Source organism: Oxyura jamaicensis, chromosome 6 (genome assembly GCF_011077185.1).
Source record: "Oxyura jamaicensis isolate SHBP4307 breed ruddy duck chromosome 6, BPBGC_Ojam_1.0, whole genome shotgun sequence".
Lineage (NCBI taxonomy): Eukaryota > Metazoa > Chordata > Aves > Anseriformes > Anatidae > Oxyura > Oxyura jamaicensis.
Genome location: NC_048898.1, coordinates 31,953,907 through 31,979,656, shown reverse-complemented (window position 1 = coordinate 31,979,656; position 25,750 = coordinate 31,953,907). Strand labels below are relative to the sequence as shown.

Here is a 25,750-nt window from a genome sequence, read left to right as displayed (position 1 = left end):
CCAGAAAATGCCACCATCAGCTCAAGGTAATGTGAACATACAGCAATCAGTTGCTGGGTACATGAATAAAAAGGTATTGTGATGGGTGATCTGGGTAACATTTGGGTGATATTTGTGTCACTTAAATAAAAGTCTTTGCTTGTATCAAACGTGGTTGGTAATTGTTGGAGAAGATTTTTCCTGCTGTACTATAAGTAGCTACAGTCATGCATCTACTTATATACATGCATAATACATACCCACCTATTAAAGAGGTCCAAATCATATGTGACACATTGCAATAATATATAATAAATATATACTATATAACATATAACACGTAACTTATAACATATATAACACAATATAACATAGTATAATTCATATAATAAAAATAAAATAATATAATTAATATAAATAATACAATTAATATAAATAATATATGTAGGATGAATTAAAATAAAAAGTTGACTCTTTACAAGAAGGTACTATGTTATAGAAGAGCTGTTGTGTACGAAAGAAAATACATGGTCTTTCTTTACATACATATGTTATTGAAATGTGTACGTGTAAAGTTAACAAAAACAAATAATGCAAAATTCCTCCTAATCACATTCCTCAGTCTTTAATTAATGTACACATGACTCTACATTGCATAAAAAATACTTTGTTTTGCTTGAAAATGTAAATCCTCTTCTGTTTCTATGGAACATTTCTGACCACTGCAATGACTTAAATAAGAATTTGCAGCTTGAGCTCCCTTAGTTACCAAAAATGTAGGTCATTAATGATGACATGGAAAAGTCAACTCTATGATGACTTCTGTAGACATGAAAATGTCCACAATATTTGCAAAAGAGTGTCTGTGCTGCAAACAGTAACAAAAGTATGCACATCTTCTGTACCTTGTGCTCTGTCCTTGGAAGTTGGGATGAAGGAAGAGGACTGAATAGTTTGGAAAGGGAAAACAAAGTATGAACATCTGTGAAATCACTAAATTGGGATATCCAGGATATTCAGCCTGCCACTGAATACAGAGGACAAGCAGCCTGTTTCACACACTGTGCTTGGTGTGTCTGAGCTCCCACATTTCCCCCAGTCACTGCACGAACTGCGCCAAATGTCACAAAGCCTTCTATTGCAGATAAAACTATCTGAAAAGCTTAATTTTTAACATTAAATATCATTTTAAAAATTATAATTCAGTAAAGCAGACAAGCAAAACAGTAAAGCAAAACATCTTTAATTCTAGTTTCAGAAAATGAAACTCCCTGTCTTCAAAAGAGAAACATTTGCAGTTCTGAGTTTTAAAAACATGTAAAATATAAAATATCAGACTCAAAATAAAATCAATGGTGAAAACATGTTTTCATTTGTTTGTGTGTCAGTAAAAGGGAGGACACAGTGTATTCACTAAGTTGCTTTTGGAATAATGGTTAAGAAAGTAAGGACAACAATTAAATACGGGGCACAGGATCATCCACAGTCTGGAAACCAAATATTCCAAAAGATATAGGTACTGAGATGTGATATTGTGCTTATTATGTTATTAAAGTTATGAGAAACACACACAGAATGTGATTGCAAAGGCAGAATGAAGAGCGGAGTAACAGATGTAGTACTTTCTCCTAGGTGACTGGACAATGGCAAGAAATTCAATATACATGATGAAAATATAAGCTGGTATTTTCAACACAGGAGTGAGGATTCATATTTCATGTGGGCCAATGGCTGCACATTTCCTTCAGCACTGAAGGTTATTTTGGAGGTAAGAAGAAGATGAAAGACAAGATTTTATCCCCAGACAAATTGATTCCATTAACGACACTGGGTTGCACGTGTGCTGCTGCTAGCACAGTGCAACCTAATCTGCTTGGAAGATGTTTCAGAGAGAACAAAAGTCAGGATCTTTCCAAAAAGAGTGAGAAAAAGAGCTTCCTGCTGTTTAGTTGGGCCATGGCCATTGAGCACCCCTATGTCCTAGGAGAAGCCTGTGAATAATTGGTGCATGTTATGTATTTAGTTATATTGTTTGGGGCAACCAAGGAAGCTGAGATCGGTGCTGGAGAGGGATGCTACTGTTGTAAAAGCTAAAAAGAAAAAATAAAACAGAAAGATTTATAATACATCATACATGGCATACTCTTTGACACTGACTGATCACATATATGTGTGCATGCTAAGTGTCAGAGCAGGCAGGTTCGCCCAGGGCGGTGTGTGCCCACCCCCATCCCGCACAGAATCTCCCAGGGGAGGGAAACACTTTTACACGCAGGCTGGGAGGCGAAGGCTTGCTGCCAATTTTATTTTTCTTTGACAAAACACTCACTTGGATCGGCTGCATGTGGGAAGACTAAAGCAACTCTTAGGGGATTTAGCCAGAGCTGCCTCCTAGCTGTGTTTTTGGAAGAAAGCGACAACAACGGAAGGCAAAGCAGCAAGAGGGTTATGCTGAAGATCACACCTGCCAGGCGCCAGCAGAGCGAGCGCTCTGCCTTCCTCGCGTGCGCTTGTCCGTCTGTCTGGCTGGTAAGCCCAGCGATCACATGCATCCCTCTCCTGCCCCCTCCCTCTGCAGCCCTCTGTCCCGCTGCACGCCTCGCAACTTCTGCAAACTAGCCCAGAGCAGAGGCACTTTCCGCAGACGGGCTCCCTTATCCCCCTGCCAGGGCTTTCTGCTTCCCCTTCTTCCCAAGTAAAGTTCAGGGGCATGCAGAGGAGAAAGCAAACACTAATGATCGCCCTTGGCAAGGAAAGCTCATGTTCGTCTCAGCTCTGCCTCGCTCTCTGCGCCTTTGGGCTCCTATTGCTGGGGGATCTGTCCCAGGCTGTACCCATGGACGATCAGGATTATTATCTGCAGGAGATTAGCAACAGGGATCATTATTACTCCTTTCCGTACCCTGGTGAAGAGTATTTTCCTTTCACGGAGCAACCTGGAGAGGAGGGAACTATCCGTGCTGCACAGCCAGAGGAGCACCCAGGGTTCAAACCGAGCAGGAAAGAGTTAAAACCGAAGAAAAGCAGCAAAAAGGGAAAATCCATTCTTGAAACTCCACCAGGTAACTTTCCACCTCCTCCTCCAGAGCTTGGAGTCTGCTGAATCTCATGCTGACTGTGACTTTTAACATTAATGAATATCCAGTTAATGGGAGTCTTGGTAATAATAACAACTGTGCTCGTGGTGGTGATGATGACAACACATTAATTTTTAATATCCTGCAGAACAAGTCTTCAGAACTTTTACAGGCTTTTTAACCCCTTCCTCATCAAATAAAGAGGTTTAGCAGTGCTAATGTACTAATTATGCTGCACTGTAGCTAGTGTATGGACTTTTCCTTCTTAATTACACTTGACAGCTGGATTGTTGTTAAATTTGCAGTTCTAACAACAAATGAAGGGAGACAGATTCTGAAGTACAAGCGGGTTGTAAATGCTAACACCTTACTTTGTCCCTGGTAATTTTAGTGTAAGAGAGGCTCCTGAATTCATTATACTTACAAGTGTGAATTTCATTTGAGATTTCACTTTAAAGCCCTGCAGAGGAAGATATGTAGACAAAGATCTTCACTGTAAGAGACTGAGCCATAGCAAACTCAGTGTAATTTTTGGCCTGTAAAAAAGTGACAAAAAAATCCTTATTAAAAAAAAGACCACTTTTTATTTTATTTTCTGCTTACTGCATGTGATTGAATGTAAATATGCAACTATTATTAAAATTAGCAGAAACCTTGTTAGCAATTACCATCCAGTTGTTCCCATTAAGAGCTAATTGCACCACCCTGAAGGAAAAGTTTATTTTTGTGTTTTCTGCATGTATAGTCGTTACTTTTGGTAGGTTTGGAACACACTCAGAACTGAATTTAGCCCATGAGATGAACTTCAGAGCTGGACAGTTAGGGACCAAATCCCACTCACTTAAAAATGAATTTCTCTATACTTCAGAAGGAAACTTTTAATGGTAACAACCAGAGGATAGGGCACAATGTTTGAAATCCAGAGACAATACTATGTGCAATGCAGCAAAACAAGGGTTGTATAGGGATATTATTATTTTTTTCTTTCATTTACATCTAGCCAATAGCAAACATACAATTTTCAATTTAAGGTTAACACTGATAGAAATCAATTAATCTTTGATTAGAAAAGTTCTTAGCTGTTATAATAATAAACAGTGGTAAGGAAATACCATTTCTGAAATCTTGAAAACCCTTTGTGGGGCAGCCAGTTTGGATTGCCAGTGTAAATCAAGGCAGAAACCACAGACGAGAGCAAGATCCATCAGGGGCCAGAAGTAGGCAACAGTTTCCAGGTCTCAAGTACTGCCTCATTTGTTAGCTAACCACAGGTTTTTAAGTTACCTCATTAGATCCCAGGCTTTTTCTACTTCAAAGTGGTAGATGCAACACAGGATTCCCACCTGTAGTGGGGTGTTGTGCAGTTCAGCTCTGCTTCCACCATTTTGGTTGGCTTTTTCCCAATTTCCCTGGCACCATGGTTTCACATATGCCCCAGAAAGCACAGAGGCACAGTGACAGCAAGGGGAATGACTTCTAATCTGGAAGGGCAATGTTCATTTATCTTGGCAGACAGGCATCGTTCTTGTTCCCCACCTGGTGTGCTGAGCACCTTGCAGGTGCAGAGAAAGCAGCAGCTGTACCGATGTTGAGCTCCTTCATTGCACAGCACCCTTCCCTTCCCAGCCTGGTTTGTTTTATGCACTGTGCATATGCAGCACGAAATGCCAACTATGCTGGAAGACCAAACTGAGGTCTTACAGGCATTTCCTAAAAATGTTTGATTTTTCAAGTAGAATCACATTCCTTTTCTACACAGGAAATTATGGAGTTTGATAAGAAAAACAAAACAAAACAAAACAACAACAACAAAAAAACACAAGCAAAACTCTTCCTTAAACTCTCCCTCAAACATACTCCATTGTGTGCCAACCAATTGACTTGTACAAGATTCATTTTAATTTCTATTTACTTCTTCTTGATTTCCACCCTACCTGACTTCTGTGTTCAGCCTGGTGAGCTCCTCCTCAGTCCCCTCCTCTTCCTCAGTGTGGCCAAGCACAAGGCCAAGGAAAGCATGGGTGAAATTTATGATGCTCAACAAAAAGCAGCTGGAAATAGCTCCATTGTTGTTTTCACAGCTGGCATGTACTCTTTTGACACAGTTACCAGCTTCCAAGCTTCCACCAGCCACCTGCAGTAAGAAGTTTTAAAGCCCATGACCTTTGTGAGGTTAGCCAGAAGCAACACAAACTGATTTCCTCCACCAAACCTTTGCTCCTTGCTCCAGCACGTGGAGGCTTGACACCTACTCAGTAAGGTGGTTGTTAGATCTACTTTAATATGGTAAAATGCAATGTATTTCCTTGGGAGAAGTTGAACTGTATTAACGGAAATAGCCATAGCAAACCTTAGGGCAGACACCCAGAAAGCAGAATGGTTACCATTTGTTGAAGATGCAAATAACTGAAAACAGGAGTCATTAAAAGGAAGTATCAGGCAATTTTAACTAGAGACAATGATAAAAATTCTGGCTCTAACATCTGAAATCTCTCCTTTTCCCTCTCCAAAAGGCAGCCAGTGGCAACAGGCAGCAATAGTCCAGCAAGGGCATGGGGTAGATGTCCAGGTCCCATCAGAGCAGTGCAGTGTAATGACACCAATGCCTAGTGCCATGTCATTGGGTTTGAAATGAATATCTGAACATCTGGTCCTGCACAGAGGTGCGTAAATAATAATGCATAATTATAATTTCTCACATTTGGCCAATTAGGAGGACGATTTGAAATAATAATGGTGGTTACCAAATAACCAAGAGCAGTAACTACAAGTCTGGCTGTGTAAATTGTGTGCGTGTTGTACATCTGTGTATACATCCATGTACTTGTACATGTATCCAGAACTGAAAATAATTTACTGGACATGCAGCAAATACAAAAATCTGCTTTTTTTGAGGCTCACTGGAAGCTGGGGCATATGGGATTAATTAGTTGTAACAAACAATAGGCTGGCTCAGAGCTGGGATGAAGGCAGAGGACCGGGAAAATGTGATCTGCCCTTTGCCTGAGCAGCTGGTACTGATCACTTCTAGCTTTGAATCAAAGCTGAAATCAAACTTAGCAGTCTGAAGGATGCAGCACATAACAGATGACATGGGCTCAATTTATTTAAGCTAATTACTAAAGGTGGTGAGAATATAAATGTTTTCAATCTGTGAAATATAATTGCAGGAAGAAATCCTATTGATGTTAGTGGGGTTGCAATATATGTATATCTTTGAAAAATTATTGTTGGAATCAATATTTGCAAATATTTGATTCAGATAGCAGCAAAAAGTATCAGCCTGCCTTCTTGCCCTTTAAATGACTTATAAATGAAATGGTACTAAGTCATCGTTGGAAGATAAACAGTCAGATTGACGGGTTTCTGTATATAAAATTTTCCCTTTTCTAATTCCATCCTTGATTATTTAGGCCTTGATCCAAAGCCCATTCAAATCAGTGGAAAGAGACCCATTAACATGAGTGTTTTTTCTTTTATGAGTTCTTTAATGGAGTTTAATAAATGCTGCCTCAGCTACCACCTGTGTGGCAGACCCCCACAGATGGTTTGGGACTTTTTCTGCCTAGAGGCCAAAACTCACCTCACAAAGGTTTATGGGATAAGGTGCCCATGAACACTGCTGAATAGTGCCTGTTGCTCAGGGTTACAGTTAAACCATCATTCCTATTGTGCCTGAATCTGACACAATTATACCTGTAATTATATATTCCTTTATAATTTTGCTGTTTTTCAGCATAGCTATGAAATAATGTTAGAAAGGCAATGCAAAAAATATTTTATTCCATATTTCCTTTCATGTTGAACATGATACCATTTTTTCCAAAGTGCCATCTACACAGCTTTTTTAAACCTGAGACTATCTATCAGGTTCATGGAAGGTGCAGAAAGCTGGGACTTACCAAACATTAGCAAAAGTTCTTCCTAGGAAACAAATATGACTTAAAAAATTACATGTGTTATAATGGTTCTTGTTCTGTCACCTCAATTCTGACTGCCACTGGAAAACAAAGGAGCTATGTTTGGGTTTTAGTCTAGTTTTTACACTAGGTTTCCAGCTAGAACAGAAGGAAAGACAGAAGGAGGAGGTAGCCTGTGAATCAGCATTGCTTGCCAAAATTGGGTGGGATTAGCTAGAGAAAAGACAGAAAGGGAGCAGACAGGGAGGAGATTGAAAATGGGCAGGCATGCTGGATGCATACATAGAGAGCTGGGAGGAAGGTTAGGAGCAAAGGGAGTCATCAAAGTCAGTTTTCTGAAGGCGTTGGAAATCCAGAATGTTGAACTTTGCTGGCACATTGGAGATGGGGTAATGTTTCAGAGCTCCAGCTAGGAAGAAATCATTAGAAAGATTGGCAAGATACATTTTTGTGGAATGCAAGATGGGGCGGGAGGCTGGTGAGGGTCTGGCAGAGAGCTGTGTCAGCAGCAGGTTTAGGCAGTGCATCAGAGAGCTTAGAGGGGATGGTGTGAAGGGAGATGGGGCAGTGGCTAGTAATACAGTGAATCAGAGGGGCCATGAAACAGGCTTTGGGGTTAGAGAACTGAATCAGAAGGTAAAATGAAGTTTGGGCATGACTGCATACAGAGGCTGATATAGAAGTGAATGCTATTGAGTTGTAAATGACCTATATAGCAACCAAGAATATTATCAGTGTTGCAGTTATCTAACCCACTGGTATCCTCTGTCTTCAGCCTGGCTCCCATTCCTGAGAAGTCCAGATAAACTGGAGCACTCCTGTGACCTAGAATGTAGATTGTAATTTTAAAACTTTTGCTTAAACTTCTTATACTAGCACCTGAACTCATTGGCCCTACATGCTCTTTGGAATGTCTCCCATGAATTTTAATACGACCTGTATCATGTCCTAATTGCCAGATGTGACAAGCGAAGATGAAAACATCTGGCTTTTAATGAGCTTTCTTTCATCTACCAGCTTCTATTTGCTCCTCAGCATTTCTACAAATAAGTAGAATAATAAACCATAACACAACCATTCTGTTTAAGAGCCCATCCTTTAAAGAATGTCACAACAAAAGAGGAAAAAGGATGACTAAGAATAAATAATGGGCAATGCCTTCAAAATCAGCCAACTCTTTTTGATTAGCTATGGCTTCAATGAATAATATAACATGAGAAAAAATTTTGAATAAACACATTTGATTACGCTAGAGAACACCATTTTCTATGATAATTCTCTTAGCAAGCTTCTCTGAATTCAAACTAATTTTTAAGGTGAGAAAAATACCTTTTTTTAAAAAGGGATGATTTCACTGAATAGATTTTAATAATATGAATCTGAGCCTAGACCTGTCCCTGAAATGCCAGCATATTCTGAGTCACTCATTATTTGAACTCATTCTTGTTTTTTAATGTTATTCTCTGTTCAGTGAGCTGGTTAGAGAGGTCATTCCAATGGTTCACAATCAAATCTCAATTATTTCTTTTGGGTTTGGCAGGAAGACTTCTATCAGCTATGTGAACTTAGAATCTATCAAAAAGATGGAGTATTGGAAGTTGAAGATATGGTGCAGAAGAAGCAATTTCTTGAATTTTAAAAATATGAGCCTTTTCTTCCAGGGATTTTTTGAGCCTTGCCCAATTCATTGTCCATGTAAAAAGCAGACTTCTGAAAGATTTATTGTCTGGATACAGAGATGAAATTTGATTGTCATATTCACACAAAATAGCTGCTTGTGATTATATTATCAAAAGGGTGTGTGTGTGTGGGGGGGGTTCCACTACCACATTATTATGCAAAGAATGCAATAAATCTGAATAAATCTGGCCCTCTTGTCAGGCCTCCGGTGAGGTTATGTCTTGTGGTACTGCCTGTCTTAGAAAGTGGGGCTTTTTGAAACAAATATACAAGTATGTCCCCTCAACAATCATCGCTGGTTACCTGTGGAAAACATAAACAAGCAAAACTCTGATGCAGCTGAAATTTAAAAACAAATGATTATACATGCAAAACACTCCTACAGCATTTTCTCAGCTCAAACAAACATTCCCTGAGAGAAAACAGAGGTGATAGTAACAATCAGTCATGCTAGGAGCAGGCAATCACCTTAAAGCTTTCTGTCCCTGGGAACTGCCTTAATGGATGGTTTGGTCCTTCTTAATTCAATAAGCCATGAAAGAAAGAGGGCATTACAGTCTCTTTGCAAGGGATTTCATTCAAGGCTGATCATAGCCATCATACTTGTGCAGTTATGTCTCTGATGCAGAAGCTACTTCTCTGTAACCTGCTTGAACACACTGTCCATGCCCTGACAAGAATAAAGCATGTGGACAGTGGCTTAAGGGGCTTTAGATGTCACCATGACCATGGCCATCTAACACCACTGTTCTCTGATAACTTTGTTGATGGGGACTTCATTTCCTAAGCCATGGAGGATGCTGATCACTGAACACCTCAGCTATCTCTTTCATGGGCTTACCCAGCCTCTCTGGAAGCCTTTCTTTGGCTTTCTCTTTACTTCAGGAAATGTTAGATGCTTTTTATTTATTTATTTATTTACATATTACTCTCAGTGAAATACACTGAAATGTTGACTCATTACTTCAGAATTAAATACATTTCTAATTTCCTTGTAGTACAGCAAAAGGAACATTTATGATTCTGTCACCTTGTGGTTTTATAGGCCCATTTTGGGGAATAACAGGATACTCTGGGTGTCTTCAGTGTGCAAAAAGTGCTGGAGCCCAGCTAGAGATGAGCAAGGCATTTTATTTTCCATGCAGTCAACAGGCAGTGCTAAATCAACTTGACAGGTGTAAAACAAGAAACTGTTTCTCCTTTTTTTACCATAGCTAAAAATGGCAACAAAAAAAAGGTGAGAAAAACAACAGGGGGAATGAAAAGATGCCAGATGGTGACTCTGAGAGTCAGAGTGCCTATGAAGACATCAAAGAAGTATGTGAGGATCATTTAAAGCATCTTTGGAATACTTGGGTTTAGTTAACAATCTCTCTTGCCCTGTTTGAATTAAATTTAAAAGGATATTCTGGAGAGTCTGTTGATAGATATCCGAGTCCTCTTATGGACATCAAATAGTTCCTTTCTGCTGGGTAACATACTGATATTGGCAAGCAAGGATTTGTACCATGTTATTACAGGTTAAATGGAGACAAGTAAAGATGAGGTGTTTATTCTTTATTTCTACAGTGAACTATGTCATTGTTTCTTAATAAAATGAGGCTTTAGTGTGACTTTCTGATTCTGGAGTGATGTTCCAAGCAGCTGTCTTATAAATGGGAATCTAGCTCAATGCACTGTAAAATATATTTTACAAGAATGTCTTGTTAAAATTATATGACATACTACTAATATATCAGAAAAAGTGAACGATTCCCTGTTCTAACATATAACTGAGCTTCAAACCTGCACTGTATGGTCTGTGTGTGGCTGAGTCTCAGTGTGCCAACTGGGATTTGATATCGAAGAAGATCACACAAAAGCTGAACAGTTTTAGCAGACCATAGTGACTTCCAGTAACTATTAATCACAGGTGAAGTTGAATATCTGATTTAGTAGTGAAAGCAACCAAAGGCTTAATCTTCTGTTAAATTGCAGTTATTTACAGTATGAAAATACTGTAAGCGTACAGTTCTGTTATCCAGTAAATAATGTAGCTCTGCTGCTCTGCTTTCACACAGACATTAGCAGGATGCTGAATTTGCAAATGTGCTGCTGAATCAAACAGTCTAAACAAGGAATGTAATAACTGTTATTGTATACACAAGTTAAACACAGTTCGTGTACTGGCAGCATACACTTCTTTTTATTTCTTTCTACTACAGAACTTTTCTACTCTTAAGTTTCTAGTTACTGGCATGGAAAATTTAATATTCAAAGTGAATAGTGTGTCTGAATATTTTTATTTATTTATTTAATAGTGGACATTGGACAGATCTTGACTATTCAGAAGGAGACACTGGATATGTCCCAAAGGTGAACTGCAGGTACCTAAAAGGAAACTATGCTGTGTGTACAAATTTTCTAGTTGTCTTAAAGGCAAAATAGTAATTAATTGGAGATTTGTGCATCTAAAAGGGCTTGGAGATTTGTGCATCAGCAGCAACTTAAGCAACAGAGTCCTCTATTCAGCTTTTTTTTTTTTTTTTTTTTTTTTCTTTTGGTCCTCAATACCTCATCCAGACAATGGCTAATAGTTTCCTAAATCTGACTTGCTTTCTTGGGTTACTGTGTTTGAGTGCTTCCTGTAGATTATTTCTTCTTCACAATCCCAAGTGTCACAAATGCAGTACCTTTCTTGGCATTTCCCTTGTCTCTACAAGACTGGTCCTTCTGTGTGGGACCTAAAGGGAACCTGAAGGGGATCCCCAAAAGTCCCAGTTTGACGTAGACAGTTTTCTTTGGCCTACAGAGGGACCCAAGAGGTCTGTGGTCTCCCTTGTCCCCAGATTTGCCTTTTCCCTATTTCCTTATAAGATCTTTGGAGAGTAAATCAGTCTTCATGATCCCATTTTGATGGAAGTTCTGTTTGCCAAGAGAGTATAGAGTGAGGCCAAGTGTCTCCTGCTTCTAACACATGTGAGGTTTACTGTAAACTGCCTGAGTGCATTAGTCATCACGATGTGCTGGGAAAAATGGTGTTTGCAGTGGAAGCAACTGAACAGTCTCTCTCTCATTCTTTCCCAGAAATTGGTGTATTTTTATGTTCTCCTCTTTAGAGAGACTGTATCTAATGGTGACAGGTTTATGACTCTGCTCTACTGTCAGGGTGCTCATATAACATATGTCAAAGGAAGGGAAAAGTTCAAAATTTCTTAGAAGAGTTGATTTCAAATTTGGACGTAAGCAGTCCATACCACCACCATTACTACCAGCCCTAATGACTTAATTGGCTTTAATATACACTCCTTTTTCCCCAAAATAGTTTTCAGTAGTGTAATGAGTTTGCCCCATGCACATGACAGGACATCTGAACATGGGACCAGATTTCAGACCTCCCAAAGATTTTTACTGATCTAGGGCAGAAATTTCAATTTCAGCCAAAGGCCTTTTGAATGTGATCATGTAAAAGTAGAACTTAAAACTTCAGCCTTTGACAACATCAATTTTTTATTTTTCCTCTTAATTGCTTATGTACTGAGAAGTTACAAAAACTATTTCAGAAACAGTTAGAATGATATTCACTATCCCAAGATGGATTGCAAGTACCCTATCCCAAAGGACAGAGCCAATCTTATCCCACCAAGTATTTAATCAACATTTGCTTTGCACACTTTAATTTCCAAGCAAGAATTCCATTGAGAACCCTACCAAAAATGTATGCAGGTTATATACAGGTGATACATATGGAACTTCCCAGAGTAAATCTGGACTTAGATGGGACCCCAAAATATTTTTTCCATCTTATAGAGGAAGAGATGACTGAGGGATCATACACAGAAAGCAGAAAGCTGTGAGTCTTCTTCCAAAGACCTTTGTGAATGCTTCCATAGTGAGCCCAGGCACTGCAGATATCCAGAGATGGGTGGGATGCACAAGGCTCAGAGTAGAAATTTAGGCTGAAATAAATTCCTCAGCTGCCAAACTTGCTGCACAGGAGGAATGAGGTATCTGTTCACTGTAATCACAAGGTTTACCATCTGTTCTCTGCCTGAATGACTGAATTCTTTATTGAAAAAGAAAAAAGAAAAAAAAAAAAGAAAACAAGGAAAAAAAATAAAGAAGAAAATATGATGGTTAATATTTTTTTGATTCTTTTTTTTTTTTTTTTTTTTTTTTTCTTTTTTCCTGCAAAATTACTGCTTGTTGCTTAGGATCTGCAAACACTTCTATAAAGAAAAAAGGATGATGTCTGTTTGCAAGCAATAGTTCAAGTCCACAATGAACAAAGAACAAAGCTCTCATCCAGCAACTGAAGGCATTCAATGTTATTTTAAACTATTAAATGAAAAGAAGGGAAAATATTTTGTGGATCTACTTTCTATATAATCCAAATCATGATGAATGCTAGTAATATATGGAATACAAAATACTGTAGACACATCTGCATTGTTTGATGTTGCTAATAATACGCAAAAAGCAAATATATACTTTGGCTTTTTAATACTTGAAATGCTTGTCAAATGGCAATGACCGAGAGAGAGACCATACACTCTTACAAGAGAACTAGAATGGGAAACTTTTCAAAATACAATTAAAAACTCTAGTATGGGAGTTATGCAGCTAAAATGCCACTGAGGTCTTTGAAAGCATGGAGAGAAAATAGCACAGAACTATTCCTCTGCAAAACTCTTCCATATTTCTAGTCATTAATCCTGAACCAGATTTTTCCTCCCAATTAACAAGTTGAAAAACATTTTGTTATGCTCAGGAAAGCTTGCCTTGAAGCTTTCTCTATTCCCCTGCTTTCCAAGTGCAGAATACCTACACCCTCTGAATACTTCCAGCTCCTGTGGGTGGCTGGGAAGAGGGGCTCTCTATGTCAGTAGTTGAGTTAGTGATAAATCCTGGATCATGGCCTGAACTTTTCATGTTAGCACAATCAAGTTTACAGCAGAGGCAAGGACTCTGTTGACAATACCACCAGCTATTTATTGCTAGTACAAGACTTGTCTCCGGGTAAAGGATGTCAAACCCCACTGGGCAGGTAGCATATATTTGGGTTTATTTGAATGCATTCCTGAGAAGTCCTCATTGAATCCACAGGCTGGTAAGTGGTAAGCCATTGGTGTGGATCTCTGGGCCTTGAAGAATCATACATTCATGCATTCAATTTTAAACTCACTAAAAACTCACATTTGATGTCCTTTGAAACTTCTGACACACTTAGCTTCACATCAGTTGAGTCCTACGTGCCAAATGTTTAGCTTGTGATTATGAGCCTTTGCTGGACCAAGGCTGAGTTGTTAAACAAAGCATGAGAGATGTTTAGAAAGAATGAATTTTGGGAATCTTTTTGTGGGCTGTGCAATGTTTCAAGGAGCCTTCATAGGAAGCTGGAATGAGGAGGAAGGGCCTCTGGACACACAGTCATTTGGGTTGGAGAGGTGCCCACCCTTTGAGATGTTTGTCTGAACCTTGCCTGAACTGTTTCAGATCCTTTGCTCTCTAGCATGGAGCTGGAGTTTCGCAAGAGCTTCCCTGCTGAACCTCCAGTCCTTCCCTCTGATCAGTTGAGAAATATTGAGTGCCATGTCTTTCTCATGGTATTTTTAGCATTTCTCTTTCTGCAGGCAGAAAGCTAGTGAAAATGCTGAGAGCTCAAAATTTAACAGATATTAATGGAACTTCTAAAACCACAGAATTCTGGTGTTTGCTTGGGCTTGAGGCATTTATTTATTTATTTATTTATTTATTTATAAGTTCCATTAATTGGCTCTCCCATGACTAGTTCAAGGGCAGGTAGAGATGGGGAGTTAAAATGTATGGGCTATCATATGTGCACGGTGCCATCTTCACAGTGGACATCTGAAAGCTAAAAAGCCATCTGAAATCCCAAATCCTTTGGGAACATAAGCAAAAGCTCATGAGAAACAGAGCTGCTGAAACGTGGGAAAGGGAGAGCCTGACTGCAGGGTGCTTGTGTGTTTTCTGAGCTCCATAAAAGTCTTTTTTTTTTTTTTTTTTTTTTTTTTTCTGAAATTACTTTAGGGAATAATTAATTGCCTGTAGGAGCTGGGCTCTGTTCTTAGATCTCTGCATTGGTGGCACATTTTCAAGAGGGATTCTTGTGCTGCCCTGGAGTTTGTGTCCCACAGTGAGCCCAAACACCATCCTTGGACCTGTTCTCTCCTGCACCCCTCCTGCACCCAAACAACTCCTTCCTTCCTTCCCTCCTTCCTTCCTTCCTTCCTTCCTTCTGTCCATCCTTCCTTTCATCCGTCCTTACTTCTGTCATTCTGTCCTTCCTTCATTCTTCTTCCTTTCTTTCTTTCTTGGTTACTTTCTTACTTTCTTTTACTTTCACTTTTTAATGTGAGTAGTCACATTTCAATCCAGGCTGGGGGCTGATTTCCTCAAATATTTGAGATCTAATTGTTTCTTGAAATTTTACTTCCTGCAGTTTTGAACCCTTAAACAGTCTGCTTTCAGGGTGCTTCTCAAGGGTGCAACAGCTTGGACTTGGAGTGCTCCAAAGGAAGGAAGAAAGCTTTGTTACATGAGTTCAGAAATCTGAGCTACTTCTGACTTTTTAGTACAGTATTACTGCTGAGCTTGGATCAACCGTGAAAAAAGTCCATCAAAAAGAATAATTAAATAAAGAGCAAACAAGCCAACTAAACTTTTTTTTTTCTTTTTTTTTTTTTTTTTTTTTTTTTTTTCTTTTACTGTGCTCAAGGAAATACAAACATTCTGTTTTAAGGGCTGGGAAGGAGCACATGGTTTGAAATCAGGTTAATTGTAACCACACAACTTCCTTCTGAAATCACCGTCTGAGCAACAGCTCCAGGCACTACAGGGACTTCTGTGCTTTATGAGGAGTATTTGTTTTTATTCATTCATCTTATTATTTCATATAAAATAGTAACAACAGATGTGATTTTAGAAAGAAAAAAAAATAATAAAAAAAACATTTAAATGTCTAAACTCACTGCTAGAGCAGACACACCAGGTCTCCATAAAACCGAGACTTACACCGTATAAAAGGTTTTAAAACCAAGTTGGATAGATTTTAGGTATTTCCTGTCACAGGCTCCCTATATAGGTCAAGTATTTAGCCCAGATGTGCAACCTGGAGGAGGCATAGGCTGCAGTTGAGACCAGCCTGCACAGGGTGACAACTCGCAAACAAACCCTGTGCCCTGAGCAGCATTCCTACCACTCCCTGATGCTTCCTTGGGGTGGGCAGCTCTGTTACTGCTCCTATAGGAAGAGAGACAAGTGCCAGGGGCTGCTGCTATTAGCACAGTTTGGTGCTGGGGTGCAATGGTTTGCTCTGCTGAAGTGGCCAGCCCACCTCGAGGGTCTTCTTGCTTGGTTCACAGAGGTGTGTTTGCAACTGCGTGCTTGTCTATGCACAGGGGAGGCAGATTTTAATGCCACTTCTGATTAGCCACATACCCTTTGGGAAGATTTAAAAATGTCAAGGACTAATTTTTCACCGATCAGCAGAGGAGGAACATGACTAAAAAAGATGGTCCTACACTGCTCACCTAGGTATCACTGCAGACAGATTATTTCTATTCTACATTCTGTTGGTAAATGCATATTTTTAGTTTTAATCATGAAAAAAATGAAAGATGACATTTCAACTTACAGCTAAGATGACTAATGACTATCTGCTGCCTAAAGGCATAGCTCAGACTTGTGCTGGCTCTGAAGTTTGCTGGCTACCACCAAGAGCTAAGTCTGAGAGCTAAACTGGTAGAAAACAGCCTACTGTGGAACCCAGCAGGGAACAGCAAAGTGATTCTATCTTCATCACTCATTTGCTTGTCTTAAGCTTTGGACTGCTTCATCAAAGGAAGCTAATGTTTCGGTTTCAATATCACATTCAGAACATTTCCCACCTTTTAGGAAAGTAAAACAAATACCATTTGGTCTATGCTAGGACTTAAAATTGATTAGAAGTATAATGGCATTATGTAGTGCTGATTGGTAAGTAGCTGGTTTCAGTTTCTCAGCTGTAAATTTAGTACTTAAGAATGGAGGCAATGATAGTAGTGGCAATAAAATTTAATGGTTCAGCAATACAAATGAGAACTCTTTTACAATCTTTTTGTTTTGTTTTGTTTTGTTTTCCTCTATGTGTGTGCTTCATGTGTGTGCTAGGAAGACAGAAAGTGAAAACTGGATGATAACATAGTTGTGCCATTTGTTTCAGTGAAATTACGATTTTGTAGAGAATGACTGAAGCTGTTCTTATCTACTTCACCACTAGGTCTACTATAGCCTAAGGTGTGTAATTCTGATCCTTGTGATGGGGAGCCTGGGATCCTTGCTTTGATCCAGAACTGGTGGCTCTGCCCCCAAATCCTTAATGCTTCCAAATCCTTGGAAGATCCATATTTCCAGGACCCAAAGTTTAGGCAATCTGCTAGTTTATGTATGTTTAAGGAGTTTCCTGACTAAGCTGTTACGCTCTACATCTGTGTAGTGAATGTGCTATATGCTGAGCTATGGGTGTAGTAGATTCTGTATAGAGTTACTACTGCAGCTTTCATAGGAGGGAGAGGAAATAGATTGTATCATAAGATATTTTTATACTCATACAACTGTTTGTATGTAGTTTTACTATTTTTGGTAAAATGCACTCAAATTGAATTGTTAAGGTGGTTAAATTTTAGCACTTTAAAGGTGTCTCATTTTTTGGGCCATGGTACTATCTTAAGATAGTAGCTATTTTCTGTCTTGATTTTATCCTTGTTAATGGTATTCCAAGTTTCAATGTTTATTTTTAATAGCTGCAATTAATTTCTTATTGTAAAATCTTTGGTCTTGCAGTATACCTCAGTGATTTGATATTTTAAGCTATTTCTGGCATGAGCATATTGGATAGATATGCTTTTTAATGGTAATTTTAGTCCTATTCTCAGCCAGTCTGCAAGCAGTCTGACTGTATTTTTTTTTTTTTTTTTTTCCTCCATTGTTTGGCTAAGTCTAATTGTTTGGATCTGGAAAGAAAAAAGAGTGGCTCTCATTTTTGATGTCTGTACTCAGTTTTGTGGCTTTAGCTGGAATTACAGAAAGTCTTAATCCCATGCTTCGGAAAAACAACAGAGGAGACATTTTAAAATAAATAGCACATAAGACAGTATTACTCAAAGCTTATAATAAAACGTTAAGAACTGAAATGTTATTTTTCAAACTGTATTTTTTTTTTTGGCTATTAAAGGGAAAAATATTTCTTTTTCAGGGTGACTAAATACACATATACTTTTGTAGAGAAAGTGAAGGACTCATCAGCTTTCGATACAAATGAGAGGGTACCTTGTATTATGAGTAAATAGAAACCTTTCCTGGGGCTATGTCTACAGGGAGCCTTAACACCTAAATACAGTGATGGTCGACACAGAATACAGCTTGTTATCACATCATTTCTTTCATTAGGGCATTGTTGCTACGACAGGGTTTGGAACATGAAGTTGTCTGATTCCCACCCAAGTCAGGTCAGTGTAGGTGGTGTTCCCATGGGCACGCACAGCAGAAACTCCAGGGTGTCTACCTAAAAACCCCTCTTTCCTCCACCTTTTTCATCTACTAGAGGGAAGAAAAGAGAGGGGAAAGAGAGACAAGCTCAGTTTCAGACATGCAAGAGCTGTGGGCAGTATTTCCATACCATCTGGAGGAGGAGGCTGCCTCCAGGCACTCACAGGCATGGTTGCTTCTTCACCCCTAGCAGAAGGATCATAGGCACCAAGTTCCAGTTCCAGGAGGAAAATGGGGACCTACTTCTTTTGCTCAGTCACACTGGCTCTGTGCATGGAGGATACAGCTCCTGTACTGCCCATGTCATAAATCACGTCACCTCCTAGGTAGACTGTATGATGGCAGCAACAGGCAGCTCCAAGAAGGTTATATCATGCCTGGAGTTTAGTTGAGCCTCCTCCTGAGTCTGAAAGCTTGGCCAGAAAACTCCCAGAGAACAGGCTTTCTGGAAATTCCTGCCTCCAGCTGTGCCAGAAATAACAGAAACTCTTCCGTCTTAAATGTGCTCTTTTGTTGCATCTAGAACCAGCCACAAGCTGAATGTGTGAGGGAGCAATACTGTGAAGAGTAATAAAAAAGTGTACTTTCTGAATACCAGATCTGACATAAAAAATCAAGATAATCCTCAATTTATTCTTTATTTGATTTTAACTGCTGAATTTTACCTCAAAAACATGAGAAGAAACACTTTTACTCTTGCATAGAGTTGGCACCCTGCAGCCTTTCAGGCATCTGCTGTGTCCAGTCCTGCCATCAGTTCAGCACTTAGGTGGCACAAAAGAAGCATGAAAGAAGTAGTCTCTTTGTGTCATGGAAAGGCTGTGTGTCAGCTGATATCAGGTACGGTGAGGACATAACTTTGGTGGCCTTGAAGCCCCTGGAAAAGATCATTACAAAGAAGCAGGATATTTTGATATTTTTTGATCATCAAAATTAGCTTAAAGATATCAGATGGGTCGTATTTGTGGGAACCTCACCGAGGCTTTGCCTTCACCTAGAGCCCTTCAAGATACTCCTCCTGAGTTAATCAGGCTTTGGCTCTGACCTGGGTTTTATGGCTTCTATCCAAAATTATTTTGTTTTTGTTTTTGTTTTTTTAATCTTCAACAGCAACCACAAAGGGAAGTGTATGTTGCAGTGCTGTGATAAATACTGCCTTCTCCTTATCATATAAGTCACTGACATCTTAAACTCCTGTGCAGTGTTTTCTGATTGTGCTAGAAAAATATACAGCTTTGATGCAATATTAGAACACAGTTAATGTTGTTAATGTCGTCTTAGGATATAAAATTTGGCATCTGTTTAATCCTTTAACTGATCTTTGATCTGGGGCTATAATTCAGTATTTTAGCTTATATATAGGGGATTTGTTGTAAGTGTACATTGCTCATTTTATTCTTTTAGTGCCCTGGGAATGGGTTTATAACAAAAAGCAAATAAAAGCAAAATGTGTTTCTTGAAGAACCTTCATCTGCCTATACTGCTTCAATTAATCTGGGGCACATGGGGGCTAGTGGTCAGAATTCAGGCCAGAAAACAAACTAGCATGTATTGCTAGTGATATTTTCTATGTGAAAGAAGTCAGAAAACTGCTCAGACTGAAATCCATGGAGCTGTTTCCAGGGAAAAGCTGGGGCATACCAAGTATAGAGTGTGACTCATGAACATCTGTGAAAATTTCACACTTCCACAATCACATCTTCAAAACAGCAAAATTTAGCTAAACCATGTTCCCCCTACAAATGGCTTAAGTCTGTAAATATAACAAAACTTTTACAAAATGAAGAACATTGTTCTGTTTAATTCAGCCCCCACAAAGGCTGTCTGTGACAGTAAAGCAACCAAAAGATATTTTCAGCAAGTAGCAGGCCAGCAGAAATGTGCTTTTACTGTTATTTCACCTTTCAGGTGCATTACATTTTTAAAATACTTGGCATATCCGTGACCTAAGTATTTGAGACACAGGTGTTAGACTGCCAGAGTTTCCATTAAGTTTCCACTATTGGAATGAATTATCAACCACATGTTTCATAGGAAAAGCTCTAAAGTTAGATGATAGGTTAAATTTTATTATATTGACATCATTAAGAACTTTTGTCTAAGACTACAAAGATCTAAGATTTAGGTCAAAATAGTGTGAATAATATAAGTGTTAAAGTTTTCATCTCCCCCAAATATATGTTTGTGTGCTTATCATACCTATATCAGTAGTTTCATAGATTATCAGTTTCTTCTTTAATTGTGTTTAAGTGTTTTGCTTAAATGAAGCCTAAATTCTGCTTCTTCTTTGGGATGGCCCAGAAAAAGAAATAGGGAATCAGGAATTAAAAAGTACATCTGCCTCATGAGATGTGACTTTGCCATGAGATGCCTGAGCATGCTGTCTTAGCAAGGATATGTGTTGGGTCCCCAGAGAACAAGGTCTCTAGAGAAGGGACAAGACTGTAGTCAAATCTAATAGGCAAATGTGTGTGCAGAAATAAGAAACTGGTTTTGATTATAGCAATAGGTTGCTAATTAGAAATAGAAATAGCATCCTAAAGCACATCACACTGGCACCATACTGCTTTCCTTCCAAGTAGTGACAGACCTTCTCTGTTTGGTGGGTGCCTTCTGGTCACTGTTATCCCCCTACATGGGCAAACTCTGGCCACATAAGGGCCAAGATATGCAATATGGGCTTTTGACCTTCTAAACTGACCAGCATCATTTTAAAAGATAGTTCATTGTCCATTGTTGCTGCTGACTGCTGTGAGACCTAGGGCTGTGCTGCATTACTGGAGATCACACTGGTAGTGTATGTTTTGATGGAAAATGAAAACCTTAAAGAAATCAGTTATCCTGGGAGGTTGATGAGGTGAAAACCGGATCCAACTTCCACTTGAGTCAACAAGAGTTCTTCCATTGACTTTGGTGGTACTGGCTCAGGCCTCAAGTGCAAAGACAGAGATATTAACAGCAACAACAAAATATTCTGTCTCTAAAAATTTATTTGCATAGAGAAAATTCTGTGTCAATTCATCACCAGCGCTTCCTTGACTTCCTCCTATCTTCTCTGAACTGCTGTATCTGGATAGTGTAACATCCTTTCTCCCCAGACAAATGTTTGCAAGTGCAAGGGGGCTCTTACATATTTTAAAATGAAAAAGCTCCTAGAGCTAAAACACATTTGGAATCATAAAAAATAAATTGAGTACACTCCATCTCCAAATGTTAGGGAGACTGTCACACTGCACAGGGATGATATTTCTCCACTTTCAGATCTGAGTGTGACGAGTTAGACAAGCTCAGACTTGTGGGAATTGAAAAGGATTATAGGTATGGCTCCTAAAAAATAAGTAAAAAAAAAACATGAAGCTTCTGCTTTCTTGCCATCTGAAGAACTGAACAAGTACTTAAATTGATGGAAAATTTTCTTTAAATAAAACAATCATTTCTCCACTTTGTCTCCAAAAGGACAATACAGAATGATTTACTAAATGCATCCTTATTAGATACAAGAGCTATAAAGACAATCTGTGCTTACCTGACAATCCTTATTTAGATACAAAAAATAAAATAAATGAACAATTTAGGCAATAAAGATGAACAGGAGTGTTTTCTTTCCCTGTTCATATATATATCTTCTACTTATGATGTTAATTGGTGTTTTTAAGAATGCCTGCTAATAGTTTTACCATAAAGAACAGCTAATGTTGCAGCAGAACAACTATAATTATACTGCACATATAAAGACAAAGAAGCTGACTCTGCAGAGTTGTTTTTGTTTGCTTGTTTTTGATAAGAGTTTTGGTGGAAGATGTTGCATCATTAGGGCATGTCATCATGAGGCTAAAACTACATTCATATCTGGGCTAATATACCTGTGCAGAGACAAATTGAGATTGCAACCTGAGTTGGTGCTGGCTGGAGAAGGGAGCTCAGTATCTCTTTCAGGTAGTCCTCTTTTTATAGGTAAGCCCTAAATTATAACTGGAAGGCTCAGATTCCAAGAGGTGAGGTGGGGTCTGAGGTATTTGTTAACGGTTTCCCCCTCCTGACTTCAAGGGACAGGTGATGGCTAACTGTCAAACTATCAGAAATGTCTTGCTGTCCTTAGCTGGGATACAAACATCCATCTGGCTAGCAGAAGCAAAATTGAAAATCATGGACATGTAGATATAGCCCTTTTTCAAGATGCAAATGTTATTAAATCTGTATCCATGCCCTGTCTCTTTTTAGGTCTTGGAATTAATTAATTTGATCCAGACATCTTGTTAATGACTTTTTTTTTCTACAGTGAATACCTACTCATGGTTGAAAATTGCAAATGAAATCATGGTTGGATACAGGCCAGAAAAAGAGAAATGCCCAAACCTCAGATTCTTCCCCAAACCTGCAGTATTAATGCTTGCTTTTATGTCACTGTAAAACATAAATGTGTTGCTGGAGTTTGTTACTAAGTTTTTATGTGAATAGTATGTGGATTTAAATGTCTTCCAAAGCCACAGATGAATTTTCTGTATTTTATAATAATACCTTTTTCAACCAGTTAAATAAATGAAAATAATTAGGTAATTTCAAGTTGAATCTATGAGGTAAGCTGCACTGCTTATCCATGCTACCTCATTTCTATAGCTTCTGTGTATGTCTTCTAAACCAGCAATAAGACAGTCTTATCAACTGTGTGGTAGTTTTCATCGTTATATGGAAGATTTCTTAAAATGACATAGAATATATTAAAGCAATACTTTTAAAAGTACGATATTTATGAATGCCATAAATCAGTTTATTTTCCTGTATATTTAAAAATAATTAGATTGTCCTAGTTATCTCTAGTAGCATTAAGAAAGTGTGTGTGTATGTGGGAGGGGGATGTCATGGACAACAAAGTAGAACAGATAAACTGAAATTCACAACATGATTCAGGATTATTATTATTATTATTTTTTTCTTTAGGGAAATAGAAACTTTAGGTGGGTCATATTATATTATAGTGAGTAACTTGGGGTTAATCGGATAAAGTCATACTGAAAACTTTTCCCTCTCCATGTCTGTACATTACAGGTCGATGATTTGGTCCAAGATGCATCTAGTTTTTTCTCTTTATTGATGATGGAATTCATATGCATGTGAAAAAAAATAGTATTTCTAAAGTCTTAACAATAAAATATTATGGCTATAAATAGAGAACAAAATTTCACTTAAAAGCAGAATCAAAGATCTTGTGGAAGACAGCACAAATTCCATACATCAATGCTACTGAAAAGAATGGGCTTGATCACTTCAAAAATACCATCCCTGTGCAGAGCTGCAGAGATGGAAATACCCAAAAGTCAATGGTCTTTTCTGGACAATCCTGCTGCTCTGTTCCTGGCTGTCACTGGTATAGTCACCTGGAGAAAGAGGGGCCAACAGAGAAGGGAATCATAAAATCATGGAATCATTTTAGTTGGAAAACACCTTTAAGATTATCAATTCCACCACTAACATTACATGTCCATGTCTCAAAACATCACATCTGCAGGTCTCTGAAATGCCTCCAGGGATGGCTACTTCACCAATTCCATGCCTGTTCCCACACCTAATTACTCTTTTCCATGAAGAAATTCTTCCTCATATTCAATCTAAGCCTCTCCTGGCACAACTTGAAGCTGTTGCCTTAAGTCCTATCACTTTTCATCTGAGAAGAGATACTAGCACCCTCCTTGCTGCAACTTCCTTTCAGAGACAAATGAGGTCTCCCCTGAGCCTCCTTTTTTCTAGACTAAACAGCCCCAGTTCCCTCAGCCTCTCCTCATACGTCCTCATATTTTTTCTTCATTAATTTACAGTCAAATGCTAGAGCAAAATCCTTCATTTTTCTGACCAAGTTTAAAAAAAGAAATCACACATGCACAAAAAGCCCAACCCTTAAGTGATTTGGTAAACTAGTGAAGTGACATCTTAAAATCTAATTCACTTCCTGAGAAAGCACATTAGGTGCTCTCCTACTAATTTGCATGAAAAACAGTAAAAAATAAATTCCTGGATATTATTGAATAGTTGGTAAATATCCTAATGATTTCACTTGATCTATTGTAAAGCTTGACAACATGAAGAAATGACAGTGTATTGTTAACAACATGTTGCACAATTTTCATCAAAATTATCTATACTGCGTACCATAGATAGCTCCTACCAGTTCTTAGTGCTGTTCTTGTTTCCATTGATAACTCCTGTTAAACTGAGGATTTTTGTAATACTGGCCGGTTAATCTGATACATTCACAGACAATACAAATAATTCATCCTTAAAAAATAAAGAGCAGTCAGTCATGTTTAACTGAGATCCATATGAACATTCTTGATCCGTACAAACTATTATTGGGCTTCAGTTTCATACAAATATATGCAGGCAGGTTTTTTGCAGCCTGTAAATAGCCCATCCTGCAGTTTAAGAAACATTGCTTGAAATCCACAGGCAATCCCAGAATATTGCAGTTTCATAATAAATTAGGAACATTTCAGTCTGCTGAATAAAACCAAATCCGGTTCTTTGTACGTACACTGGCAAGTGCACGTCACTCCAGCAACGTCTGAGTGGGCTGGGTAGCTTCAGCCAGCTCTGGCAGGCAGCTGCCAGGCTCAAAAATAACAAGTTTCCTATGGTCTTCATGAAAATAGGTCTTTGTATGGAAGACAGCAATTGTGCTAATACCACTGCTGAGGAAAATGGGGCTGCAGATTTTGTGGTTACAAGTGATAGGGAGATATTTGATAACAGAACTGGGCTGTGAAATGCAATCAGAAAGAGGCCAAGCTTCATTGGATTCTTTGCTGATGGAACTATTTGCTTTGCTTTGTGGGAAATTTTTGATTTTATTAACTTCTAGCAGAACCTAAATATTGTCCTCCTAGCCTTGAGTTAGGTATGGTATAATCATAGAGCTAAATGATCTTTTATGAACTGAGTATGACAAAGCATCTTGCTTTTGATACTTCTTCATAGTGGTTCAGTGCCTGAGCCTTTAGAGAGTGTTTGCAGACAAAAAGACACTGAAATGGAAAAGAGTATGTTGGATTACCCCATGAGATTGATTTCCAAACCTGTCTTGAGGACTGAACTTGTTAAAGGGGGGCAAGCAGTTCCCAGCTAAGTAATCTGCTGCTGGTGGAGATCTGTCAGAGCTTGAGACTTCTTCCAGTCAGAGTGCAATGAAAGATGAAGCACTCTGTAAGGAAATGCAATTAAAACAATCTGCCAATGAAACAAAAATCCTCTGAGCTGCTCCGTCCTCTGGATTTCCTTATAAATCCTGTCTCTTCTCTGTTTTGGATAATTAGATTGAAAGCTCTTCAGAATGACGAACTGTCTACATCTTGTCTCATGTGTAACACTAAGATCACAGTTGGTACTTCAGAAAATACATTAGAACTTAACATTTTTCTTTACTGCTTCTGATAAAGACCTAAAACTTTGGCCCCGGATTTTTGTGAGAACTTTTCTAAGGATAAGCAAAGAAATACTAGCACAAATAAACAGCATGTAATATTTTTCCTGAGGGATTTTATGTTGTTATGAGCTGACAAGGAACATAGGATATCT

At 38.6% G+C, this 25,750-nt stretch overlaps 1 protein-coding gene across 1 annotated transcript in view; it reads left to right on the top strand.

The window, feature by feature from the left end:
- Nucleotides 1-2,302: 2,302 nt before the first annotated feature.
- Nucleotides 2,303-25,750, top strand: part of CPXM2 (carboxypeptidase X, M14 family member 2) — a 74,062-nt gene continuing 50,614 nt past the window's right edge. The window contains exon 1 of the mRNA XM_035330422.1: nt 2,303-3,041. Coding sequence (XP_035186313.1) covers nt 2,690-3,041 — 352 coding nt within the window. The 5' untranslated portion in view covers nt 2,303-2,689. The remainder of the gene's footprint in view (nt 3,042-25,750) is intronic.